A 26,994-nucleotide genomic window follows, 5' to 3' on the forward strand; every position below is an offset into this window, starting at 1 on the left:
GCGCAGCTCTGGGCAGATCTGAGGGACGTTTGGGGCACACCTCCTCCCCCACGACGAGCCCCGCTAGCGAGCAGAGCAGAGGTCGGGACAAGTCCCCCGAGTGGAAAGGCAGAGCCGCTGGAGCCGAACCCCAAACGCAGGCGCCTGCCAGCGGCTGTGCCGTTTTCTTCTCTCTGAGACGCCAAAACCACAAGGACGCCGCACGAACTCTTCAGAAAGCTCAGGTTCGCACGTCAAAGCTGTTTGCAGGCACGCCCACACTGCTCTTCGTCGGCGTGTCTGCCGTGAACGCCCCCTGCTCCGTCGCGCACCACTCCGGGCGACGCCCCGCGCCCCGTCGTGGAAGGGCGCTGCGGGCCGGGCCCTGGCACGGACGCCTCATTATCACCGGCTGGTTTCCACACCGCGGCCCAGACCCGCTGGGGTCACGCTAAGTATGTCCTGGTGACAACAAAAGAGCCCTATCTGTCCGGAGTCGGTTTACCTGCGGCTGCCAGCAGTCACCTTGAATGACACGCCACCTCTCGTCCCTTCCCTGCCTCCCTCGCACAGCAAATGTCGTGCTGACTGTCACTGACTGTCTCCTGGCCAGCAGGAGAGGTCAAAGGCAACGGGTGAGCTGCTGTGAATTCACCAACGGGCACACGGGGGTGGGAGTCAGCCTGCCAAAGAACACAGCACAGTTGCATCACAGAACAGGCCCCGGCTGGTGGGGCTCAGCGGACTGAGTGCCAGCCTGCAAACCAAAGGGTCACTGGTTCGATTCCCAGTCAGTGCACAGGCCTGGGTTGCGGGCCAGGTACCCAGTAGGGGGCGTGTGAGAGGCAACCTCACGTCGATGTTTCTCTCCCTCTCTTTCTCCCTCCCTCTCCCTCTCTCTGAAAATAAATAAATAAAATCTTTTTTAAAAAGATGTTTTTCTTCGACCGGCAATAAAGCAATTAAAGGGCTGATGCTCCGGTTTCCGCCGCCTCCCCTCCCCCGACACTGAACTCGCCACTCCCCCATCCGCAGAGGGAGACATGGGGAGCTGCCCAGAGCCTTGGGGGCTCACACCCTTCAGGGAACCCCTGACCCCAGGCTGTCCTTTGAGGGGGACAAAGGGACTCTGGGCAGTCAGCAGAGGCTGCCCCACAGCCCCTTGGGCACGTGCTGGGGGTGCAAAGCTTAAGTGTCAACATTTACATAACAGTAACCACGGTAACCCTCCACTGGAATCAATGCCAACAGAGTTCCAGGCAATGACAGCACTGTATCAAAGCACAACCTCCCTTCCTGAACGTAACACCATCGGCTCCATTAGCGAAGGGACAAGACCCCAGACAGCGCTGGCAAAGCAGCCTGAGCCCAGCGACGGGCCTTCGGCAAACGGCTCGTGTTCAGCAGGAAACCGATTCACAGTTTCCGAGCCGCCGAGAAGCACCACCGGGGACACAAGAAGCCGCAGACTTACCCCGTGAGGGGTGTGCTCCCCGTTTCTCCGCGCTTCCACCACCGCTCTCCCTCGAGCCCCTCCCTCCGGCGAGGAGCCCAGTGCCAGCGTCCAGGAGGGACGGGTGGGGGCACCGAGCCAAGGGGCCCCCTTCCTGCGCACACGCCACGCCGCGCAGGCTGCTGGTTCTGGCCGTCGCTCCGAGGAACGAAACACTGTTTTTTACTCAGCAATTCGTTTTCCGGTGTCCTTTTTAATTCATGAGCGTTTGAGAAAAATAAATATAACGTTGCCGTACAAATTTGACATTCGTTAAAAAACATAAAGGTGTTTTATTTCGTGTCCTCGCCCGCAGAGAACGACATACGGAAATTCGCCGACGGCACTGGCAGTGCGAGCTCGGGCGGGGTGACCCCGGTAACCGGGGTGACGGGGGTCACCTGGCAGCGTGGCCAGCGTGAGTCTTGTCGTGCCTCCGGATGATGTCCATGAGGTTGGCGCCGGTGACCAGGCGGCCCTGGGCCTGCCGGTCCCCCTGCTGCTCCCTCCGCTGCTGCTCGCGCAGGTAGGGGGACTGCAGGAGCTGCGGGGGCAGCAGCGACCCCGTGGGCTCCACCCGCTTCGCCAGGTCCCAGAAGAGCCGCCGGGAGCTGTTGTTGACGAAGGTGATGGCCGTCCCACGCTGGCCCAGCCGGCCCACTCTCCCCACCTGCAACGAGAAGCGCGGGGGCTGTTGAGAGCATCCTCGTGGGGGCGTCACGGCACGAGCAGTCCCTCTGGCGGCACTTTTCCCGGATTCACATCAGCGCATCCCCACGTGGGATGGCGGTCCGGGGGGCCGCCAATGGCACGTCTCCGAGGAACGGCCCCAGTGGAAAGTGAGGGTGCGACCACACGCAGTGAGAGTCAGTGCTGCTTGTGACACCCCTGTTCCCCTTACGTGTGCGTGTGTGTGCACACGCGAGTGAGCCCAGGGACGGGCAGTGGCTGCTGTGGGGCGGGTGTGGGGTTCTCCGTGGGGTGACGAGAAGCCTCTGACTCTGGCCGCGGTGACAGCAGCGCAACGACGACCCCGAACACCGCACCGCCGCACGGCACACGTTCGGTCGGCGAACGGCGCGGGATGTGAACAGGCCCGTGGGGACCTTTGCACGGGGGGGTTTTATATCTCACTGCGCGGCTGTCAAACACTAACCGTCACCGTCTCCGAACTCTACCAGACGGAAGCCCGCACCCCCAGAGTCAAAAAGCAGACGCGGGAAAACCTATCACAGTGTGAACACATGGGTCCTCCCACCCAGCCGGCCGGCACCCAGGAAGCTATGCCTGAAAGAAAGAGCCGCGTCAGGAGCACAGCGAGCAACACAACACTGGGGACCCTCCCGGTCCCTGGGCGGGGGATCTGCTGGTCACAGAGCGCCTGTGCACCCCCGCCCCCCCAGCAGCCAGTGGAGCGGCCCCAGCAGAGCGGAGCAGACAGGTCGAAGTGTCAGGGAGCCCCGAGCACAGCGCCTGTCCGTAGGGCAAGCACTCCCACGTGTCAGCATGCACCCCGCCACTCAGTGTCTGAGACACGCTCTGCGGAGAGGCCCAGGCCACCGCAGGCACACGCACGTGCCCGTGTGACACTCGAAGAAGACACAGGCGCTCGTCTTTTCTGCACCGTGAGCCCGGGGGTCCCTCATAGGAAGAGGCCCGCTTCCCCTCTGCCACCCCCGCCCTCTGTGTTGTGTGTGAGTGCAAGTGTGTGTGCACACTGTGGTTACTGACACAGTCACACGCACGCCAGCATGCGGGCACACCGCCAGGAGGCCCGGAGATCCCCACGTGTGTCCCCTGCCCCAGGCCACCGCAGAGGGACAGCACCGTGCCCTGCGAGTGACAGGAAACCGCAGGGCTGGCCCGGGGGCGCCCGGACAAGGTTAGAGAATTGCCTCAGCACGCTCCCTGCGGGACGCCTCGGTGCTCGCTTCTCGAGCGAATGCTGTGATGTTTTGGAAAGACTCCCACCCTGAACCACTGCACATTCTTGGACGCTAACATCCCAGCCGGTGACCAGAGGGCAGGCAGAGGGGCGGGATGGGGGTGGGGGGGGCACGGTGACAGTCTCCAGTCTCAGTGCGCAAGTCACCGAGACAACTCTGAACAAAGGCAGGGACAGCGTCTCCTGGGCAGCCCAGCACAGCGGGCAGCAGCGCTGCCCCGGGGACACCGGACACAGGCTTTCCCCGAAGGGCCCGAAAGCGATGCCGCGGCAGGAGGCCCGGGGCGGCGGGGCGGCCGTGGGCGCTGAGAGCGGGCTCTGTTTCCGCGAGAAACAGGAGCCCGGGCCGGCCCCTCTGGCAGCGACCGACGGGAGAAGCTGCTTCAGAGGGAGACTGGAGCGGACACGGGTACGGGCAGCGGCGGTGGGGACAGGTTCCTGGAAAAACAAGCACTTTCACGGGTTCGCTTTGCTCTGGCCGGACGCAGCAGCTTGAAACAAAGCCCCTGTTTTTTTCCTGATGATAAAAGCCATTGGACATGCTTGCTGAAGAACATCAGAAATAGGAAATAAAGAGAAACCAAACAGCAGTAACTTGCAAACATTAAGCTAACATTTCAGGTTATTATTTCTTACTAGGCTTTAATGAATTTAAGGCAGAGCGTTATTATAAACAAATTTGGCTTATATGCACATACACCTAAGCAGAAAGAATCAAGTTTCACGCCCATCACAGAACCTTTCCCTCTCTCCCTCACACTGACCGCGCCGCGCCCAGGGAACGGCGCCGCACCGACACCGAGAGCCCTCACCTGGTGCACGTACTCGTCCATGCTCGAGGGCATATCGAAGTTCACGACCAGCCGGACCCGGACCAGGTCCAGCCCTCGTCCCAGGACCCCCGTGCTCACCACCACCTCGTGGTCTCCGTCCAGTAGGCCCTTTGCGGGGAAGCAACAGAACACGGTCTTCAGGGAGTGTCCCGCGTGGCTTCACAGAACCGGGCGGCCCTCCCCTCTAACCCCCCCTTCCAGGTCCTGCAGCACCTTTCCCGGCCTCGAGGCTCAGTGCCCCGCACGGAGATGCCGAGTCCCTCCCCAGCCCCCGTGTGAGGGTGCTCCTCACGCGCTCAGGCAAACCTCCGCCGGAGGGGGGCTCCACCCACCCCGGTCCACGCGGACCAGCCTGAGGCTGGGGGCTTCCCAGTCCGCCAGCTCTCCGGCAGACGGCCCCTGGGGGCCGGGTGGCTGCTCCCAGCCACAGGAACCAGTGACAGGAGCAGCTCCCTGCAGTCACCAGCACCCTCCAGCTCTCGGTGGTTAAGAAAGGGTCCGCTTCAGACACCAGCTGGGGGCACGGAGTCTTGTGCGACAACGAGACCCTCGCAAGCAGAGCTGCAGGAAAGGGACAGAGACGGCGCCGGCGCCCGACCTGCACGATGCGCCTCCGCTCGGCCTGGGGCTTCTCCGCGTGCACGGACACGCTCTTCAGGCCCGTGACCTTGCCCACCGCCTCGCTCAGCAGGTCCGCGCCCAGCCTGCAGCCCACGAACACCAGCACGGGCGGCCGGAAGAGCTTCCTGTCCTGGGGGCGAGAGCGTGCAGTCAGACTTGTGCGGGACCGACCGACCGCGGCCGGTGCTTCTGGGGGCGTCAGCGCAGCTTCGGCAGCAAGCGTGGGCGCCAGGGGGTTAGCGACGCCATTCGGGGGGAAACGGCACGTTCCCAAGTGAGTGTTTCATTCGAAATGCACACAAACAGGAGCCAAACAGCCCACTGCCCTTCTACGGCAAAAAGGATTTTTAAACATTTAAGTGCAATTAAAAATTTTAAATACGCCCTGGCTGGCGTGGCTCAGTGGATTGAGCGTGGGCTGCGAACCGAAGCATCGCAGGTTCGATTCCCAGTCAGGGTACATGTCTGGGTTGCAGGCCACGGCCCCCAGCAACTGCACATCGATGCTTCTCTCTCTCTCTCTTTCTCCCTCCCTTCCCTTCCCTCTCTAAAAATAAATAAATATTTTTTAAAAACGTAAATCTTTAAAAAATAATTTTAAATACTGTTCATAATAAAAACAAAACAAGGAATGATAAATGCTGCTCACGAGGCAACCCAAACCGCACCTGAAATCACCCGAGCTTGCCGACGCACTCACCCCACAGACTGCTGTGCAGCTCAGTCACTGGCAAAGCTCTGGTTCTCAGGACCAACTAGCCGAGAAACAGTTTGTCCCCCCTACACATAAAACTACTGTGGTCCGCACAGAACCCGAGTCGGGCACAGCAGCCGAGCCCCCGACAGCGAAGCCGGACCCCCGAGGCTGCCCCGCACGCCCACCCCCGCCCAGGGCCAGGGAGACGGGCAGACGGGCCCTGCAGACCGGGGCCGGCCGCCCTCCCACTCACGTTCAGGACCTCAAACAGCTTCTTCTTCTTGGCGGGTTCCTCCACCCACAGCACGATCTGCCGCACGTGGGCGCCGGGCAGGTTCGGGGCGCCGGCGGCGACCCTCACGGGCTCGCGCAGCAGCCGGCCGGCGAGCTGCTCTATGCTGGCGGGGATGGTGGCCGAGACCAGGATGGTCTGGCGGCCGCGCGGGACGCGCTCCAGGACGTCCAGCACCTGCTGCTGGAAGCCCATCTTCAGCATGGTGTCCGCCTGCAAGGGAGCCGTCTCACCGTCCGCCTGCTCGGGCACGGACCCCACCCCGAGGACGCGGCGCGGCCCAGTTGGTGTCTGCGGCCCCTGAGGAACCGCGACGCTGCGGCTCCCCGTCACCCCCGCACCGACCGGGGCCTGGCAGCGGTCTGCACCGCGAGAGCCCGAGCACAGCCCTCAGAAAAGACCCTCCATCCCTTCAGGGGGAGATGCCCGGACACACAAGGCAGCCGTGTGACGGAACGCGCCTTTCCTGAGCCTCACGGCGCTGCGTGACCCCGTCTCTATGCGCCGTACTCACTTCGTCCACCACCACGATCTTCACGCCACAGAGCTGGACGGAGCTCTGCTTCACGACGTCCAGGAGGCGGCCGGGGGTCGCTATGACGACCTGAAGGAAGGGGGGAGGCCAGTGAAAACATTACCGAGCGAGCTGGAAGGCTGGTGAGGGACGATTCAGTGTGCAAGTCCCCCCCACACACACACACACAATACTACCTAAACACAAAGGGAAAAATAAGCTCGAGAGAACTTGGCAGATCCTCTCGTGGGGGTCCGCCAGGTTCTGCAGCTGCGTGGTGGTTGCACAGGGTAACATCCCTGTTCGTAGGCCTCCCACACCCGAGTGTACGAGCTCCGGACCCTTCCACAAATCCCGTCTTTCTGAGAGTCGCCTCCTCGACCTTCGTCAGGGTGACACAGGCCACCGGGCGGCTGCAGGAGCAGACGTGATGATCACGTGGCACCTGCGTGCACACCCAGCAGCTCCTGGCACGCGACACGCCCCGATAAACATGTCCTTCCCTTCCCCACACAGAACGAACTCTACAAAAATGACGCATGGCAGGAACTGGGGGCCGGCTAAAATCACACAGGAACCCCTCTCCAGGCAGGAGCCCCGAGGCCGCGCCCCACCGAGAGCCGGGCTGCGGGGTCAGCGCTCACCTTGACGCGCTGCCGCAGCCGGTGCAGCTGGGGCGGCAGCGGCAAGCCCCCGACCAGGAGCGCGGTCTTCATGCGCGGCAGGCCGCGCATCAGCTCCTGGGCCTGCCTCTCGATCTGCATGGCCAGCTCCCGCGTCGGGGTGAGGATGAGTGCCGAGGGACCCGTGCTCTGCCAGGGCGGGAAACGAGGCTCAGAACGGCAGCCAGGCCCCCCTCCCCATCTCCGCGGCTACGGGCCAGCTCTTCAGAGCTTCCCCGAGCCGGCCCTCCCGCCAGTGCCCATGAGCTTGCCTGGAAGCAAGCCCTCCCGCCTCCCGCCCACTACAGAGTCCATCGGAGAAAACCGCCCTGGAGAGAACCACGTCTCCCACGACATAGGCAGACTCTGCGAGCCGAAGGCCCAGGCCCGGGCGAGGCATCCACAATGACCGAGGGGGGGCCGCAGAAACCCTCATGCAAACTCTGCGATACTCCTCAAGGGGCCGTGAAGAGCTAGGTCAAGGCTGACTGCCTGCCCTTGACCTCCCCTCTTGGATTCCTTGTGGATTCACTTCTCTCTTTGTCCAAAGAACTTACCTGTACACACACCCACCCTATTTGCTGCCCATCGCTCTGTGTCTGGGCCCCATGGGAAGCGTAACCCGAATCTTGGCCGTTGGGTGCTTTATTTTTTTCTCATGTTGTCTTTCCCTACTTTTTGGTTTTTCAAATGTGTTAGGAAGGAAACATTTTGTGAGGAGAGCCATTTTTGAGACCTTCAGTAAAGACCTTTTGTTCGGTATCATGTAAGAAAATATTCCTTAGAATTATGCTTTTCAGAGACAGTACTAACTTCTAAATATTCAGTTTCCGTCGGCAACTTGAGTGTGGTTGAGCACAAAAGCTGGTAAGTACCTCCCTTGTTTCCGAGAAGGGTCCCCTTGAACTTACCTCCGGCAAAGCTCGGATGATCACGGGAAGGAGAAAGGCAGCTGTCTTCCCAGAGCCCGTGTCGGCACTGGCCAGGATGTCCCTCCCCAGGAGCCCCACGGGAGTCATCTGCATTTGGATGGGGGTTGGCACTTCATAGCCCGAGGCCTTCAGGTTGAGGTTCAAGGCCTCGGGGAAACCACAGTGCTCAAAGTCAATGATGGGCCTGGCGACATCTTGCCCCTGAACTGAAATTCCCAGCTGCTGTTTAAGGTTCTCCACCTGGTCCTCCTGAAGGCTCGCGATAAAGGGGTGCTCTTTATACACGTACGGCAGGGGAAGCGGGGGCTCGGGCTGCGAGCCAGCACGCTGCGGGCTGCCACCTGCTGCCGTCCCCTCCTCGCCCCGAACCTGCAGCAGGTGTTTCGCTTTGCACTCCAGGCTGCACACGTCCTCATCTGTCTCGTCACAGATGTACTCCCCGTAACGGCCACAGACCACGCACACGGGTTCCCCGGGCTCTGCCCAGCGCTGCGTCTTGGAAAACGACTTAACGGGCTCCTCAGACTGACGGCTGTCCAAGGCACCCCGCCCGGGTCCCGCCTGTGGACTGGGGCAGGGACACGGTTCCGCACCGCGCCTGTCGCCGGCTGCGGCTTCTTCTGCAACGCGGGCATCAGCTGGGTGACCGGGACCGCTGCCTTCGTCCCGCCGGAGGCCTTCTGCTCCTGGCTTCGCTTTCTTGGCCGTGCTGCCGCCTCTGCCGTCCTCCTGCGTGTTCCTCTTGACGGTGAGGGACCGCGGAACAAACATCCTTCAACACGCTGTGGAGGCAATCACATAGTGAGACTCCTCTTACCCGCCATCAAGCTCAAGTATCAAGTGCCAGGTGGCTCTCCTGGAGTCAGCCCAGTGTCCCTGGGCTTTGCCTCAGGGAACCGGGGAGAGCGTCGTGACAGCACCGTTATCAAACTACTCTTCCACTCACCACTCTCCCGAGAAGACAGAATCCTTTTTTGTGCACATGCGTGTGCACGTGCACACACCCACATGGGCACACAGCCTACTGCTGCTTGCTGGCTGCTTGCACTCTGAAAGAGCATACTAGGGAAATGGTAGTAAATCCCGTTGCCTTTTCACAAAACAGGAGCAATACCTCCCAACGGGAATCTTTACAACCAAAACCACCATGCACGGGGGAAAATGCTACTTTGACCCAGTAAGTAACAGCGACGGCGCTGGGGTGTCCAAGCCCGGTGCTTAGTGCTTCACGTGCTATACCCGCCCTTCGCGGGTGTAGTAGACATTATGCTGTGTCGAGCCTTAGCCCAGACACGCGCGTCCGTGGAGGACACCGGCCACGCGGACACCGGGGGCTCGCGGGCTCCTTCCGCGCTGGGGCGGGCCGGACTCCGCGGTGCCCGCCGTCACCAACACGTCTGTGCAGCCCAGGGCAGTGGCTGGGAGAGAACCCTTCCACCCCACTCGGGGACCCACAAATACACAGTTTTCTCCAAAGTCTCAGGACAACTGCCCGATCCCAGCGGAACGCAGCTGCGGGTCTGCAACTGCTACCCTAAGGCTCCGGGGAGGGAGGCGCTCTGTTGGGTGCACTAAGGGCCGGCGACGCGGTCCCCCAAGGCCCACAGAAGCCAACCCCCACGGCCGCCACGCCGCCCCTCCACGCCTCCACCCCGGCCTCCCAGACCCTCCCCAGCGCCCAGCCCTCACCCGGGCCGCGGCCCCGCACCCAGAGCGCCTGCGCGTCACGGAGGCCCGCGCCCAGAGCGCCTGCGCGTTTGGGCGGCTGCGCACCCAGGACGCCTGCGCATCTCGGGGCTGCTAGGAGACGGGCCGGGAGGGGCGCGGCGCGGGGCGAGCGGGAACGCCCATCCCGGGGCCGCGGTCTAGGGCCCGGGGCCCAGACCGGGCGGAGTCCCGAGCCGCCGGGCCGCCGCGTCCCCTGCAGCGCGGAGCCTGCTCCCCTCTAAGCGCCGGACCGGGCTTCCGGCCGTCAGGCTCGGCCTCGCCGCGGCTGGGAGGGGCGAGCGGAGGAGAAGCCCCTCCTCCAGCCTTTGGGAGGGAAGGCGGAGCCAAGAGGGAGGCGGAGCTCCAAGAGGGAGGCGGGGCCTCAGCCCGGCGCGCTGTCCACGCCCCCTTCCCGGCTCCCGGCCGGAGGCAAAGCTCGGATCCGGATTTGGGCTGGAAGGCTCGCGGGGAGGGGCGGGTGTGGGGATCCTGCTGGAACAATTGACGCGATGGCGTGGGCCGGGCTGGTGAAAAAGAGTCAGACGGCCCCAAAGGGCGGAAGGGGCGGCGCGGGGCCTGGCAGCCTCCTGGAGTGGGAAGTCTGCGGGCGAAGGGAGGGGCGCCGGCCCCGGGGCCTGGACGCAGTCCTGCTGCCTCCGGCTGGCAGAAGGACTCTAAAATTAAACAGGACGTTTCGTGTGGCGGGTGTGCTGTACCGGGTGATGTTTCCGCCATTGCCACGCCCACCGCGACAGGCGAAGGAAGGACGCAGCCACCGCTCCTGCGCCGCTCTGCTGCGCAGCCCCCCGGGCCACGCGCGGGCCACGCGTGCGTGTAACGGGCAGGGGGACGAGGCTGATGGCTTAGGAGACACCTTCATGTGTCTTCAGTATTTTTAGATAGTTTCAGCCCAACGTTTGATGCATACAAAATAATACATTGACTATAAACGTTTTAAAGCAAACTAATACAATGACGGTTTGTGACCGCACCACGTTATTAATGTCACCCGCATACCCGCGCACTCTCGGGTTCTGCGGCTTCCCTCAGCCGCTGTCTGGGCTTGGTCTGTCTCTCCTCGTCGTTTCTAGGAGTTTCGGCCTAGTTAGATGATACCTTGTTTCGTTTTTCCCCTTTTTGAGCTTTGTAAAAATGACGTGTATACCCTTGCCATTCAGCAAGTGTCTGATTCACATGCGCGAAGCGCGAGCGCGACCATTTGTTCTGCTGCAGTTACCCTGTGTGGCGTCGTCTGTCCACCTCCCTGCGGACGCTGGAGTTGTCGCCAGTGTATCCTTATTATGAGAGGCAAATTCACCGTGAAGCTAATGAAATGTGAGCGTCAGGGCTGCTCCCTCCCACGGGTCCCTGGCAGTGGTTCACATGGTCGTGTATTGTTGTGAACTCTGCAGAAGGAACATATTTGAGCCTCGGCGGATTAGGGCTGCTTTCTGCCCACACTCCGTCAGCGCTTCTCCACCTGGGGGGTGCTGACGGAGGCTGCAGGCGTCCGGGGACCCCGCCGAGGGGGGTGGGTTGGGGATGAACTTACTACTCTGACTCCAGTGGAATGCATTAGCAGGGTTCAAAGTCTGTGCACGTTAGGCCGCTGTCCTGCACCCCACGGCAGGAAGGTGCGGGGACAGACGTCTTATCAGCATGTGACAGTGTCCCACAGCATGCAGCCCTGGACGCCGTGCATGCTGGGGGAGAAGCCGTTTGAGATGTGGGGAGCTAGAGGCCGGTCTGTAAAAGTTCGCTGGGTGCGTGAGGTCGTAGGCAGGGCACGCAGCTCTGAGCAGTGACCAGTCGGGTGGAAGGCCTCTCTCCTTGGGAATGTATTCACGGCCGCGTGATTATACACGCACGGCCCATTTTCACACACAAAATGTATCAGACTCCATGAGTTGGTAGGTCACAAACCTGTTACAAAACTTCAGTGAGTCTGGATGCGAAGACACATGTTTTTCATAAATGTTAATAACGAAAAGATGTTCGACGAACCATGCTAGAAGAAGTTTCATCAGTTGTTCCAATAATGTCATTTAGAGCAATTTTTTCCTCCCCATCCAGGATCCAGTCCAAGATCCTTTCACTTTCTTTATTTCTGCACTAATTTTCCTTTAAATTTTTTTTAAAAATATGTTTACTGATTTTAGGGAGAGAGGGAGAAACATCAATGTGAGAGAGAAATACTGGTTGCTTCCCATACGTGCCCTGACCAGGGATCACACCCACAACCTAGGTGTACGCTCTTACCGGGAATTGAACCCCCAGCCTTCTGGTATATGTGTGGGACAATGCTCCAGCCCACCAGGCCACCCAACAGGGCTGCTCTAACTTTTAAGGAATAAAAAAGTTCTTAAGTTTAACGTAGTCCAACCAAGGGTCGTGGTTTTAGCCACCATTTCTAGCATGCCCGGCACATCCTGATCCCCAGGAAACCTCAGAAGTCAGTCCCACAAATGTGCGTTCTGGCTTCCAGCGGCCTTCTCCCGGAAGACCTGGGGCTTGGCCGTAGGCACTCATATTCACCTGCGGAAAACTCGTCAGTGCTTACACGTGGGATGCTTCCCTCTTAACTCGCAGCCTACTGAGTTACGGCTCACCTCGGCACGTGCTTGGGGAGTGCTGGATGGGGCCTGGGATGGGACATCCAGGCTGAGATGGGACATCGGGGCCCGGGATGGGACACCAGGCCTCCACCTTCCAGGGTCAGCGACTCAGAGCTCAGGGCCTGTGCCTCTGCCCCCCTGTGTGCGCTTTCATCAAGAGCTCGGGTTCGAATTCCTGATTAGGTGTCCATGTTTCTCCCTAGAAGTCTTCACCAAAGGGCGTGACGGTCCCCTCTGCATGGCGGGGCCGCGGGAAGCCTTACCTGAAGTGGCTCACGTGGAAACCCCAGAGGTGTTCCGAGTTCCTTCCTAGCCTGCGTGGTGCTCTGCGGCGGGGAGGGACAGGAAGACGGGCCGGTGACTCAGCGAGCCGAGAGCCGGGGCCTCCGCAATCCTGCACGACCCTCCCGAGGGCCCGCCTGAGGCCGTGCGTCAGGCAGGAAACGCCGAAACAATGCGGGCCGACCTGCCTGTCCGTCACCCTCAGGTTGAGACACGAACACAAATAAAAATGCCTATCATTCTTCCATCCGGGCACCTCCGCGCTCACACCTAGTGCTCGTTTACAGCCGCGCCTCACTCTCGTGGTGTGGGAGGCTTGGGAAACCTGTGTGGATTTTTGTGCCGGGGAGACAGAATGCACAGGGCGATAGCATTCGAGGGCCGCTGATCTTTTCCCCCCACGTCATCATCAGAAGGTCCCAGACCCCTGCTAGGACCTTACCACTATCTGCCTTTGGTCCCTGTTCCCGATAAATAGTGTGACGAGGCCTTCACGTTCCAAACTCTGAATTATGTGCTCCTCTGACAGCTCCATGGGCTCTACCGCGCGGCAGGCTGGGAGCACGATGGTGAACCAGAAAAACAGGCTCCGCTCTCACCCGAGCTTCCTGGAGAGGAGGGGAGATGCCCCAGGGTGCCACAGGACACCCGGGGCGGCACATGCACCAGACACGGGGGTCGGGGGTGGGGGCGTTCCGGAGGACACGACGAGGACATGGAGGTCCAAAGGCCGCATAGGAGTTGAGGCGAGTGACACCGGACAGAGAGGGGAGGAAAGGCTCCCAGGAAAGTGGGGCGCGTCCGAGGAGCTGCCCGAAATGGGGAGTGAGCCCGCTCAGGGCGGGTTATGCCGGCATTGACACACGGCCCCCAGATCTCAGCGGCGTCTGACCACGAAGGTTTCTCTCACTCAGGTGGCCGCGTGGAGAAGTGGTCCTCGGGGCTGAAAGTGCAGGGGGAAGCCGGGGCAGTCCTCCCGGCTGCAGAAGACGGTGGCCGGAGCTAAGGCAGCGGGGGTGGGGACAGGGAGACAGAGCCACGGGCAGGTGACAGCTTGTCCCGACGGGACATGGACCTGGAAGAGGGGTCGAGGATGGACACCAGTGCAGCCTCTGTGGTGAGGTCCTCCACTCGCCACAGAGCAACGTGAGGCTGAAGGCTCTTAGAGCCGCCACGGATTTAATGCAGCAGCACAGTAAACATTTTTCTGTGAGTAACTTCAGAAATGTCTTCCTGTGCGTCTCCAGTACATTATAGACGCGATGGCCTCTGTGGTCAACACTGTTCTTTCTGCCCGAACTCCAAGCACAGACGATGTTCACCCAGGCGCACAGTTCTCGACGGGGAAGCTTCCGAGATGCCGCACGAGGAGATGCCTCGCTAAGACTGTTCTGCACTCTGCACTCGCCCTGAAACTGGGGCTTGTGGAGATGTCATCGGGGGCGGGAAGGACAGGCTGGTACTGAGCTACGGAGCCCGCTTCTGTGAACCGCAGCAAAGTCGGGCACATACAGGTTTCCAGCAGCAAACGAGGTCAGGTACCTGCCTCGCTCTACACACAGAAATTAACTCAAAATGGTAGACTCGAATGTCAGAGCTGACGTGTAAAAAACTCTTAGAAGAAAACCTGGGAGCGATCCTCATGGCCTTGGGTTAGGCAAAGCCTTCTTAGTTGTAAAATAACTAAGGGCAAAAGGAAAAATGGATACACTTAAAACTTTTGTGCTAGATACAACACCATCAAGAAGCGAGAGGACAACCCACAGAATGAGAGAAGTGAGTAGAAATCCATATAACTACCTGATAAGGGTCTAGTATCCAGAATATATAAAGAAGTCCTACAACTCTGCCCTGGCTGGCGTAGCTCAGTGGATTGAGCGCGGGCTGGGAACCAAAGTGTCTGAGGTTCGATTCCCAGCCAGGGTACATTCCTGGGTTGCAGGCCATAACCCCCAGCAACTGCACATTGATGTTTCTCTCTCTCTCTCTATCTCCCTCCCTTCCCTCTCTGAAAATAAATAAATAAAATCTTAAAAAAAAAAAGAAGTCCTACAACTCAACAATTAAAAAAAAACAGTTTTTAAAGGGTCAAAGGATTCAAATGGACATTTCTTCTCCAAAGGTATACAAATAGCCAACACATACATGCAAAGTTACTCAGCATCATTGGCTGTCAGGGAAATGCAAATCAAAACCACAATGAGATAGCACTCCGCACTAGTTAAGGTAGCTAATTAAAAACCAGACCGACAATAACAAGTGCCGGCACGGAGGTGGACAAATTGGGACCTTTGTGGACTGCTGATGGGAACACAAGATGCTGAAGCCGTTTGGAAAGCAGCCTGGCAGCTCCTCAAAATATTAAACCCAGAATTACCGTGTGACCCAGAAACGCCACTCCTAGATTCCTGAGGGAATCAAAACCAGCGTCAAACAAACACGTGCACGACCATATTCACGGCCGGGTTACTTGTGACAGCGAGTGGAAACAATGCAAGGCCCATCGCTGGTGGGCGAGGAAAGCATGCTGGGTAACAACGTAGCACTGGGAATGAGGCCCTGGCACGTGCTGCAGCTGGGTCATCGATTGAAAAGAGCCAGCTGAGCGAAGGAGGTCCGGCACGCACTGTGGTTTCATTGATACGAAACGTCCAGAACAGGCAAATGTTTAGACAATGTGAGCGGTTGTTCAGGGCGGGGGGCGGGGCATGTGTGGCAGGAAACACTAGAAGTGACGGCCAATTTTTTTTTGGGGGGGGACGAAACGTTCTAAGTGGTACTGTGCTGATGGTGTGGACAGCCCAGTGAATACTGGAGACTGAAAAACACTGAGCTGTACACTTAGAATGGGTGAATCGCATGGTGTGGGGGTCTCAGTAAGGCTTTTAAACAACACTTTTAAAGGAACTGGTCTTGGATGGTGGGCCTTTTGTTCATCGATATCTTCCACAGAGAACAGGTGCTTCTACTTGTAAGAAGAAGGAACAAAGTTATCGGTGCCAACGGTCTATCTGCACGAGGTCACTTCTTAGAACCGTGTCCAGGCCCGCGGGGCGGAGACCACCGAGGACCCCTGAGGGGACTTCCTGTGGTTTCCGGCGTCTCCCGCGGCTCTCTACTGTAAAATACAGGAAGTTTTATTTTTTCCTCCCCACAGCCAAATCTGTGGGCGTTTCTATTTTTTCATGTCGTGTGGTGATTCATTTCGGGCTGAACGCCTTTCCATTTTTGACGCTGCATTGTTCGCTGCCTCGCCAGAACCTTCTGTACTTGCACGTCCCGGTTTGCGGGGGGGGCACGTGGTGTGTGGCTTCCCCGGCGGGGCCTGGCCCTTCGTCCACCCCCTCCAGCAGACGGAGTTTGCTCCCCGTTCCGTCCCACTGCCCGCTGACGGGTCGTCGCCCGGTCAGAGTCTTGTCATGGTGACAGACCAAAGCAACAATGGATGTGTGTTGCAGGAAAAAAAACAAACAAAAAAAAACAATCTTACATTTCAACTTGATGGTGTGACAATATACTTTGGGAATTTAAATTATTATGTTAAAATAGACTGTAAAGAGTCTAAAAGATGATATAAAGCCATTGTAAAGAATTGGAATTTTTCTGTGAATTGCAGCATCTGTTAACATGTTGATTAATTACTTTATTGTGGGGGGTGGGGCACTGGATCAACTCCCAAAAGGAAGGTTTGATGGAAGAATTAAAATAATTCTTCAAGCCCTGGCTGACGTAGCTCAGTGGACTGAGCTCAGGCTGCGAACCAAAGTGTCGCAGGTTCGATTCCCAGTCAGGGTACATGCCTGGGTTGTAGGTCACAGCCCCCAGCAACCGAACATTGATGTTTCTCTCTCTCTCTCTCTCTCTTTCTCCCTCCCTACCCTCTCTAAAAAAATAAATAAATAAAATCTAAAAAGAAAATTCTTCAGAACCAAGTAGGCCATCTGACTAGGTCACAGATTCAGTGAATGAGCTACTAGGACACAACAGAGACCCGGTACCACTGTCCCACACTCCGCTTCCAGAACAGGCAGCCCTCACCTGGGTCCCGCTCCCGGGATTCTTTCCCAGGGGCACAACTGAGTGACAGACACTCCTGGGGATTTAAGAGCCTAGAGCCGGGGTCCTGATGGAGGGTTCGGCCTTCCATCTTCCCGGAATGCGGGGGGACATAAATAAGTTCAAAAAGCATCATGCGACATCTTTCCTCATCTCCTAGCTCCTTCCCCAGGAAGCCAAGCCCCCTCTCACCCCGAGAGACCCCACCCTCGCCCTGGGGTTGTCACAAAGCTCCAGCCCTCCTCCTCCTCACCGTGTAGAGCGAATCAATGATTCGGAGTAAGAGTATCTGGTGGACACAGGACTAACCGAAGGACTTCCGAGTCCCTTAAGAAGTGTCTGCACCAGAAGTCACTGAAGGACACCTGTGCGGGTTCCTGGGTGGCTCCTGGTCGTGGATAGCAGGAAACACGCACACGCGTATTGTCCGCGTGGATGAGCGGGCGGTGCCGGTGCGGAGCGTTGCCCGGGAAGCCCCACCACCTGCCAGGGAAGCGGACAGGCTGCGGGTGTCCCCGCACGAGCCCCCGAGGGCGTGCGGGCCCAGAACCGCCCTGGAGACCAGGCGCTCCTCTCCTTTTCAAGACTGGCGCGGGCAGGAGTGCATGCCTGCCCGGCAACCCGCGTGGGTCCCCTCGCGAGGCTCCCGAGACTGTAATCAGCGAGGTCCTGACCACGTCCCCTCCCCCGGGTGGAAATCCTTCGCCCCCCCCCCCCCAGGAGACCAGAGCGGCTGACCCCGGGGGGGGGGGGGGGGGGCTCGGCGGGAGAGCCCCGCGCGTGCGCAGACTCTGGGACTAAAAGCTCCGCTTCGTGCGGAGCATCCCGACTCCTCTGACCCAGACACTATCCACTGGGGGAGCGTTCACCCCAGGGGACTTCTTCTGTCGTCGCGGCTGGAGCGGGGAGTTCCGGGGGCAGAGGCCGGGCCCCCCCCCCCCCCCCGCAAAAGGGCACTGGACTGGAGCGCGCGCATGAGCACACACTGAAAACTCCCCCCCCCCAAGGCGGGTGGACACCCTCTGCTCCTTGTCCGCGCCCCGCCGCCCAGCCGTGTGTCTCCCAGACCCTTCGCCACCATTTGAGTCTTCTTTGAACCGCGCCTACAACTCACACTGTCCCACGCAGCTCGGAGCTGCAAGCGGCCCGTGGGCCTGGCCATTCCTGAGCACAAAGGACAAATGTCTTCGTAACTCCTTCAGTCTGGGACACCGGTCAAGGGGTAACCCACCCCACCCGGCGCGTCCTGGGTGGAGGTTGCTACAGACGCAGAGCCTCCCCGGGGGCGGGGACGGCCCCCCGCTGAACGGAGGCCTGGGCTGCACCCGCCGCCGTTCTTCCCAAACGGGATGCCGCTGCCCGAGGCTGGGGGACAGGGCAAGGGCGACAGCTCGGGCCAGGGCCGGAGGGCGTCCCTGCGCCATGGCGGGAGAGCCAGAGAATGCGCCAAGGCTTGCTCTCTGCGCTCCCAGAAACAGGGCCCCCACCCTCCCCGCCCTGCGCTGCACCTGAGGGCACTCACTCGAGGCCACTTTCGGTGACTTCTCAGGCTTCTGCAGCTTCCCCAGTGTTGTTCTGACCCCGTTTCTCAAGAACGGAAATCAGGGAAAACCCTAAAAATGGAAAGGGTTTTGCTCTTGCTTCAAAAACAGCAGGGAGGAGACCTCTTGGAGGCTAACCACACGGCGGTGGGGGGGGGGGGGGAGTAGTTTTCCAGAAGAAAAACCAGAGTAGCCACAGCGAGGAAGAGAGCGATCTGGGAAAGTCCCGGAGATGCGCGGGGAGAGATTCGGGACATGCGGAGGGCTCGTTCCGGGTTTGGAAACAGCCTTCCGGCTGGGACAAGTGTGGCCGAGCCCTGTGGTGCGTGGTGCTCAGCCACGAGGGGGTTAATGCACGGGGTTCTGATTTTGATTAGCATTTTCTCCTAACTACTGCTCTTAAATTCAAATTATAGCTTTCCAGAGGGTTCAAAAAAAAAAGAAAGAAAGAAAAAGAAGGAATCAGCTGAGGTTTGCATGGTGATCCCACTCTGCTCTAAAACCAGAGATTCCGCCGTCCGTGGAGTTCCGTGCCAATCTGCCCTTCCTCGTGCCCGGTGGCCCCGTCCGGGCAGTCACCCGGGGAGAGTTGGCACGAGCATCCCTGGGTGGGTTGGAGTCCCGCGTGGGACACAGAACGCAGGCCTGGAAATGTCGGTTCCCAGTGTGTGTTTACATGTCGGTGACTCACAGAGGTGTTAGCGACACAGCCTGCATTCAGCGGGGGTCGGTCCGGGACGCACGTAAGGAGCAGTGAAATGCACCTGTGTGCTTCACGTGGGCCGAGGTGCCGCTACTTTGAGGTCCACATGCGCTCGGGGGGAGGGGCTCCCCAGGAGGCAGGTCGGCCGGAGGGTGTTGCTCACGGACACGACCTGGTGGTGTCTTCCCCGTGGGCCGGACAGGAGCTGGGGCGGTGTGGGGCGGTGCTGACGTGAAGACCAGAAACGGGGGTCCACGGCCCCTCGGACCCCACAACGGTGACAGCTGGTGCCGGGTGCGGGCAGGGGTGTGAGCGGGCGCACAGGGCAGGAAGACACCCGAAAACGAGGACCCAGGGGGAGCTCACCCTCCGCGCCTCCATGGTCTCCCTCTTGTGTCTTCAAACCTCTTTTAGAGGCTCGTGGGGCCTGCTCGTTCTTTCTTAGGCGTTTTATGTTTTAAAGGCTTATTTATTTTTAGAGAGAGGGGAAGGGAAGGAGAAAGAGAGAGAGAGAAACATCCGTGTGTGGTTGCCTCTTATGTGCCCCCCGCTGGGCACCGGGCCTGCAACCCAGGCCTGTGCCCTGACTGGGAATCGAACCAGTGACCCTTCGGTTCATAGGCTGGAACTCAATCCACCGAGCTACACCAGCCAGGGCTGTTTTAGGCATTTTAATAGACAGATGGGAGAAGGAGAGTCAAACATGGGGAGTCGACAACGAAAAATGCTGAGAACTGTCCCGCCAGCCAGCCCATCCTCACTCTGCTTCTGCTTCTCCAGCAGGACATTCTCCGTGACACATTCCTGGAAATCCGGGAGAGGAAGTATCAGGGAGGCATCCCGTCGGGCCCCAAATCAGATAAAGCCCAGGGAGGAGCAGCCAGCCTGCAGGCAGGCAGCCCGCCATGGTGGCCGCGATTTTCTTTTCAGTGGATTTAATCAAACCAAAGCCTCGAACCCTGGTTTTCAGCCGGTGTTTGAGTCGCCCGGCGGGAAGGTGGTTATTTGCTCTAACTCGGAGTATGAAATTAAAGCAAACAAACACGAACCGAACGGGTTGTGTAACACGCGGCGCTGGAAGTCTCTCGGTTTTGTTGACACGGAAAAGCACGCCGTGCTTTTTCCAAGGAGAGGTGCGTGCCAGAGTCATGCTGGGTCTGCAGGAGCCGGGGAGCGGGGAGGTGCCAGGGACATTTTAATACACTTCTTTCCGTGACCTTCGGTTTTCTGGGGGGACCTCACCGACCGCTCCGAGACCTGATGGCAGCTGGTGACAGACGGGACCGTGGAGTGGCTGGCGGGGCTAGTGAATGCTTCTTTGTTCCATGTGCGGCCAGCCAGGGCTCCGGCCCGCCCAGCCCTGGCCTCCCAGGCCCTCTCTCTGCCCAGGGTTGTAACTTGGCGGGGACACTGTATTCACCAGACTACTTGGGGTCAAGGCATTTTTTATTTTTTATACATTCTGAAAACACGCCATGTTCAACAAAACCAGCATTTCAGGGGCAGCCTGGTTTTTCTGCTTGCCTAAGTCGTGTTCTTGCTGTTTATTCCAGTGCGTTTTGGGAAAGGAGGTGATCGGAGAAAGGGTGCTTCAATGAGACCTTTGATCAAAAACCGATCCTATACTTGGCAAGGGTTAGTGACGTCACGCAGCCTTGGTGCCACTTGGAACCGAGGGAAAACTGGGACGTGGGCGGGGGCGGGGAGGGTTGGCCATTGGTTTTCTCCTGGAGAATGTCCACGAAGAGAAAGCACCCCGGACTGTATCGCATCGGCTGAAAGACTCTCTGCAGTAACACCCACATGATGCCTGTTCTAAACTACAATAATCACAGTTTTTTTTAAAGATTTTATTTACTTATTTTTAGAGAGGGAAGGGAGGGAGAAAGAGAGAGAGAGGGGGAGAGGGAGAGAGAGAGAGAGAGAGAGAGAGAGAGAGAGAGAGAGATACATCAATGTGTGGTTGCTGGGGGTCATGGCCTACAACCCAGGCACGTGCCCTAACTGGGAATCGAACCTGCGACACTTTGGTTCGCAGCCCATGCTCAGTCCACTGAGCTATGCCAGCCAGGGCTAATAATCACAGTTTGTTTGTTTTTTAAAAAAGATTTTATTTACTTATTTTTAGAGAGGAAGGGAGGGAGAGAGAGAAAGAGAGAGAGAGAGAAACATCAATGTGCAGTTGCTGGGGGTTATGGCCTGCAACACAGGTATGTACCCTGGCTGGGAATCGAACCTGGGACACTTTGGTTCCCAGCCCGTGCTCAATCCACTGAGCTATGCCAGCCAGGGCTTAATAATCACAGTTTTTTAAAAAATACAGTAAGACAGGCTTTTTAAAAAGATTTTATTTATTTATTTTTAGAGAGGGAAGGGAGGGAGATAGAGAGAGAAAAACATCAATGTGCGGTTGCTGGGGTTCATGGCCTGCAACTCAGGCATGTGCCCTGACTGGGAATCGAACCTGCGATGCTTTGGTTCATAGCCTGCGCTCAATCCACTGAGCTGTGCCAACCAGGGCTAGTGAGACACTTTTTAAAAAGCTCCACGGCACTTAGTGGCCACGGAGAAGTCGCAGAAGCTGAGGCTTGAACAGGCTTCTGAAGTCACCGGGGCCGTCTCTCCTGGAGGAGGCACGGTCCCCTCCACCGTTCTGTTCTGAGTTGTCCCCGGCCGCTGGGACTATGCAGCAGCACAAGATACCGGCCTCTGGGTGCCCGCTGCGATCCCAGCTTCCTAGCAACTGGGGCGGTGCCGAAGGGCAAGGGTTTTCCAGGTGGAAGGCTGCGTCTGCCGCCCCCTCTGTCGGGAGATTAAAAGGCCGGGCACCGAGACGTCGGGGTTCTGTCTGGGGAAGGGTCTCAGCCGGGGCTGCAGCCTGTGGACTGGGCGTAGGTTCAAACCTTCGCTGCAACTGCTCCGTGTGTGGAGGGCGGGCTCTGGGCGGGGGCGTGTTGCGAGGAGGCCCTTCTAGAACACTCCGTGTTCTGGGGCCTTACGGCGTCATCACACACACACACACACACACACACACACACACACACACAGTGATTCCATAGAGTCACTCACTGTCCCTTCAGACGTTCTGCTGACAGTGTCTGCTGGAGAAGTACTTACTGCTTTTCTTTCCTTCCCACCTCCAGCTTTCGTTCCAAATAACCTAGAAAGAAAGTGGTTTTCACACGTCAAACAAACAAACAAACAAGAACATTGGATTACCGAAGTTCCATACGCCCTACCCTTGTGGGGGCCACAGGCTCGCTCCGCCTTTTCAGGCTCTGAGCGTCGAGCTGTGATTTCCCTCTTCCACTCTGTCCACAGACCTCAAATCCACGACATGAGAAACTAAACAGGAAGTTACAGTTCTCTGATCTAGAAAGTGAGGAGGAAGATAGGGAACAGATGCGGGAAACGCTCGGGAGACGGAAGCCACCATGTTTTGTTTGCTAATCAAAATCATACATTCGAATTCCTCCTAAACCCCAACAGCACCCCCCCCCCCCCGGGCAGGAAGACATGCGGTCTCTTTGCCAGCTGTCCCTAGGTCATGGGGGGAGGGACACCCCTGTCCCACGTCCACTGGTGGCCCACAACCTAGTTAGAAAGAGGTCCTCGAAGCTCAGCAGAGCTCTTGCAGCCAGAGCTGCGAAGGGAGATCTGACTTCTATTCTTAGTGACTACCAGAGGAGGAAATTAGCCCACACGCCAGGACTTACTCTGAAAACCCCAGCGAGTTTGAAAACCCCAGCACAGCTGAAACGGCAACAGTAACTATCTCTACAGCAAACACGAGGCCCAAAACGACACACGTGCGTCCTTTCTCTGAAGGCTCCCTGGGGCCGGCTCTGCCCCAAATGCTCTTCGGGGTGAACACACTCAGTTCTGTCGGCCGGAGCAGTGGCCTCCAGGCCTGGGGGTCCCGCGGAGCCGCCGAGTCTCCCAAACGAACGAAAACATAAATGCATCGGCGAGGGGGGAACGGGGCGGGGGTGGGGGGAGCTATGAACATTTCCTTTCACCCAACGAGGGGATGGAAAAGCTCCACCATCACCAATAACCGCCGTTTGTGAGTTAGAGAAAGAACATTGTAACAGGAAGAAAAGCAGGAAGGGAATAATCTCATGATAAAAACAACAGTCCTTCAGAGGAAAAAAAATAGCTTTATAAAAAAGTCAGTACATTCTCTCAGTGTAAATTCTAATAAAACGCAACATACCAGGGGCCACCGAGAACCACTTAGCATGCAGCTTTACGGAGCCCAGCTCTCTGTGTTCAGTCCCAGGGGCGAGGTAGTTGGGGTACACTGATCTGTCTTATTTGTATTTTTTGTTACCTACTAATTCACTGATTCTTCTGTTTGTTCAACAAACACTTGCTGTGGGCTCTTGTCGCTCAGGTGCTGACGGAGATTAAGAAGCAGAGTGGGGTGGTCTCTTCCCTGACAGTGCACGGAAGGAGCCCTAATTCAAGCACACACAGATCAGGGAAGCTAGGGTAAGGCAGGGAAGGCTGCATGGAAGAGGAGGCATTTGATGTAGATACTGACGAGATGGAAAGGCTTCCACCGCTTGGGTCGGTCTGCTGGAGAGCATCCTGGAGGGAGATGATGACACTGTCCAAGCCGAGAAGCCTTGGAAAAGACGAAATAAATATGTTCACAGTCTCGAGAGTAGTCCGGCTCGGTGAGTCCAGGAGAGTGAGTGCCGGGGAGATACGTAGGTAAAGACAGGCCGTTCCGAGAGGCTCCCCAGAGTCGGGGCGAGTGTGCAGTCTAGCTCCAGCCATGAGGCGCAGCCCCCAGGTGGGTGAGTGGGGGTGGGAAGATGCCGGGCTTTGGGATCAGGAGCCTCGTTCTTCCCGAGAACCCTCTGAGGGGTTCCGGTAACCTCTCGGGGCCTCCGCGCTCCACCTGTGCGTGCCCCTGCCCGCCCCACGCCTTTAGTGACTAAACAGCCTCAGATGCAGCAGGTGAAAAGCCCAGCCCGGCACTCGGCCTGTGCTCTGAGACCACGCGGGACTGCTGGGTGTGCACCCTCGTGCAACGGTCAGAACCCAGGTTCGGGGAGGTCACCGAGGGGACCTGCACAGTCCGCAGAGAGGAGCCACGTGGGGGTGAGGGACGCTGAGAAAGACGCAGGAATGGAGCAGTGGACGGAGGAGAGGGAGGTCCGACACCGGGACCCCTGCCTGGAGGGGGGGCAGAGGAGGGAGAGAGGAGGGCAGAGGGATGGCACAGCACTGGGAGCTGCAGGCAGCATCCTCAGCAGCATCTGGGAGGCCTGGGACGGGAAGCCCAGCGAGAAGAAAGCCTGCTGAGTTTGGTTTTTGATCCCGTTGTCGCCTGTGAGGCCCTAGGGCTGCATCCGGGAGGGCAGGCCCCGCGGGTGTCAGGGAGATCCTCAGGATGGGACTCAGAGCCCAGCTGCAGGTTGCAGAGCCGCCGGCCTGGGGACGAGACTCAAAGCCAAAAAGCCGTCTCTGCGGTGCCCAGAGTGTGAGTGCAGCAGGAGGGAAGGAGGGACCGGGTGTGAGGGCCCCCCCCCCCCTTCCTGCTCCTGCTCCTGCTCCTGCTCCTGCTCCTGCGCTCAGGCCGGCAGAGCACGGTGGGGCTGGACAGCAGCGGGGGAGGGGTTGGAAAGGCCAGAGAGAACCAGGTGCGCGGGGAGGGCCAGGAACCTGCGAGGGAAGATCGTTTAAAGAACAAAGGGGCCCTCGTGAGTGCCACGTGCCACAGAGGCCAGGGGAAGGAGAGCCCAGGAGTCCCAAGGAGCCGACCAGGGACTTCTTCAGTGCGAAGAGCGCCCGTGGTGTACGGGAGCAGAAGCCAGCTGTCGGGGAACGAGTGAAGAAAGACACCAACTTACATTTCACATAAGCGAAGGTGCGCACGGATCAAAGGCACGTGAACTAGGGAAGGCGAGGCCTTTCGCCCTCGCCTCTGGTTTCGTGTGCGTGCTTCCAGGGAGATCCGGGGATGCTCCGGGAACGTGTGTGTTTTGCACGCCCTCCCAAAACACACTGCCCTGCACCTTTCTCCTTCCACTCAACCCCGTGACATCTCCACAGGAGGGACCCGTCCCCACGGTCCCCCGGTTGGTCCTCCCCTATTCCGGCGGGCGGAGGGTGGCTTCCACTGAGGAGTTGTTCAAAACAACAGAACTTCCCCGGTGCCCAGGCGACGCTCTAGAGCTCCCGGGCTTGACACTCTGGTGGCAGGACAGCGGCGATTGCCAATGAGTAGAGTCCCCCTGTCGTTGATCTGGTCCCTGCCTGCACGGGAGGGTCCGTCTCCTCTGTCACCTCCCCTAGCCTGTCCACAGGATCCCGTCGTAAAGTTTCAGGGAACTGAAAAAGCAACTTCTGCTCTAAAGACTTAACCCGGATCGAAGGCAGCTGGCCGACCTAACCTTCCGTCACGGTCTGGTAAAGCGCACGGATGCCACCTTCCTCTCGCAGGCAGGCAGGTGGCCCTGGGAAGGGCTTACCCGTTGCCTAGTCCCACCCCCTCGCCCCCAGCAGTGGAACCCAAGGAGCAGAGCAGTGGCACGTGCTCCCAAAATCACGTGGCCGGAGAATGCCGGAACCCCGGGTCCTCGCTTCCAGCCGGTGTCTCTTGCCAGCTGCCTTCCTTGGTGTTGAAAGGGAAGGAGCCTCCGCCCATTTTCAGAGACTCGGGGACCCTGGTCTGCGTAGGGGCTGTAGCTGGGCACCTGAGGGCCAGGCCTCGCCTTCCGGCTGAGGCCCTGACTCAGTGCGACTCTGGGGCTGCGTGGCCTCCCTGGGTTCAGTTGCTCCAGCCACCCTTGGCAGCACGCCACGCAGGCCTTGCTGGGATGATGAGGCTGGTGAAGTAATCCTCGTAAAATTCTGCCGGCTCTTCAGATGAAAGCCACGACTGTGTCTGGAGTGACAGAGTGTCGGCTACACAGCACAGGCCCTCCCAGCCTGCGCTGGTTCGCCAGATGCCCTATTTCGTCTTCAGCTAGTCAGGCACTGCCCCCCCCCCCGCCCCCCGCCCCCCCTTGATCATTCTTACCCTGGTGGATTCAAAGTTTCGTTACTCCAGTCCCTTGAGTGTCAAAGTAACTAAGGCTTTCATCACTTAAGTTCTCTGCACCTTGGTCTCTCCATTTGCCAAGTGAGAACAGTAACAGTGCCGGGGTGAGGGTTAAATAAGTTAATATGTAGAGAGCAGGGGCTGGTACGTAGAAAGTGTTGATACATAGTTGATACATAGTACGTGTTAGTGGCTATTAGTGTAACTCATTGAGAGTGGATGGTAGTATGTGGATACAAGCTTTCAATTTAAAAAAAATAACACCAGGTCTCAGGGGAGGACGATAGGTTAACTGTTTCTTTGTTTCTGAGATTTGCCTGGATGTGACCAAGCTTCCAGCCTACAGGGATACAGACATGACAATGAGATGAGAGCTGGGCCACTCTGGCCCTGGGTCTCCAAGTTTTCTCCTGAAAGAGTCGCTTCCCCAGCTGCCTGGTTCGACAGTGCATCCTCAGCAGGCAGGCACTCGATCAATATTTGCTAAAGACTGAACGAGCACACTTGTGACCCCGTCCGAAGACAGAGAGATGGAGGCCGGCCACAAGGAAGGAAGTCTGGCTGAGATTGTGGATTTTCTAGGATAAAGAGAGAAACAGTTACGACAGTGAGAAGGGGGATCGTGTGTGCCGGGATAAGCGGAGCTGTTGTCCGGCGGATCGAGATTCCGAGCCCGGAGACAAACAGAGGGATGGCTGTGCCACAGGACAAGCTGGCCCAAAGAACTGCGGGGTTCAGGTTCTGCTCCTAACAAAGTCAGATATCTTAAGAAGGTGGTGGAGGGCATTTCTTTTCGCCTGGTATTCTGCAGAGATTTCTAGTTGCTGAAAGGGATCATTCTGAAGGTGTCACAAAGAGCACCCTATTAGAGTGTCTGTCTCCCTGGAAATGAATCCTCCTTTGTGCCCAGGGTGTTTCTCTGTTAATAAGAGCCTCCCGCTCTGACCCCAGGCCTCACAGCCTCCCGGAAAGTGAAAGGTGCTCTTTGTGCGAGCGTTCTGTTTCTTATTCCTAAACACACTCCTCCCCAGCCCGGGTCACAGTCAAGCCATCAGTACTAAATGCA

At 58.4% G+C, this 26,994-nt stretch overlaps 1 protein-coding gene across 3 annotated transcripts; it reads right to left on the reverse strand.

Annotated features, from left to right (window-relative positions):
- Positions 1–1,757: 1,757 nt before the first annotated feature.
- Positions 1,758–10,010, reverse strand: DDX59 (DEAD-box helicase 59). 3 transcript variants are annotated; one of them, XM_028531127.2, is made up of 8 exons: positions 9,657–10,010; positions 7,947–8,749; positions 7,018–7,185; positions 6,374–6,463; positions 5,821–6,072; positions 4,848–5,000; positions 4,229–4,357; positions 1,758–2,141 (listed from the first exon to the last, which is right to left on the reverse strand). In XM_028531127.2, exons 2-8 carry the CDS (start codon positions 8,736–8,738, stop codon positions 1,869–1,871), a joined length of 1,857 nt encoding a protein of 618 aa, XP_028386928.2. In that variant the 5' UTR covers positions 8,739–8,749; positions 9,657–10,010; the 3' UTR covers positions 1,758–1,868. The 3 variants fall into 3 exon arrangements, with proteins under 3 accessions (XP_028386928.2, XP_035871958.1, XP_035871959.1); XM_036016065.1 differs by lacking the exon at positions 9,657–10,010 and adding an exon at positions 9,429–9,609; XM_036016066.1 differs by lacking the exon at positions 9,657–10,010 and adding an exon at positions 9,423–9,609.
- Positions 10,011–26,994: the final 16,984 nt, after the last annotated feature.

Source organism: Phyllostomus discolor, chromosome 15 (genome assembly GCF_004126475.2).
Source record: "Phyllostomus discolor isolate MPI-MPIP mPhyDis1 chromosome 15, mPhyDis1.pri.v3, whole genome shotgun sequence".
NCBI lineage: Eukaryota > Metazoa > Chordata > Mammalia > Chiroptera > Phyllostomidae > Phyllostomus > Phyllostomus discolor.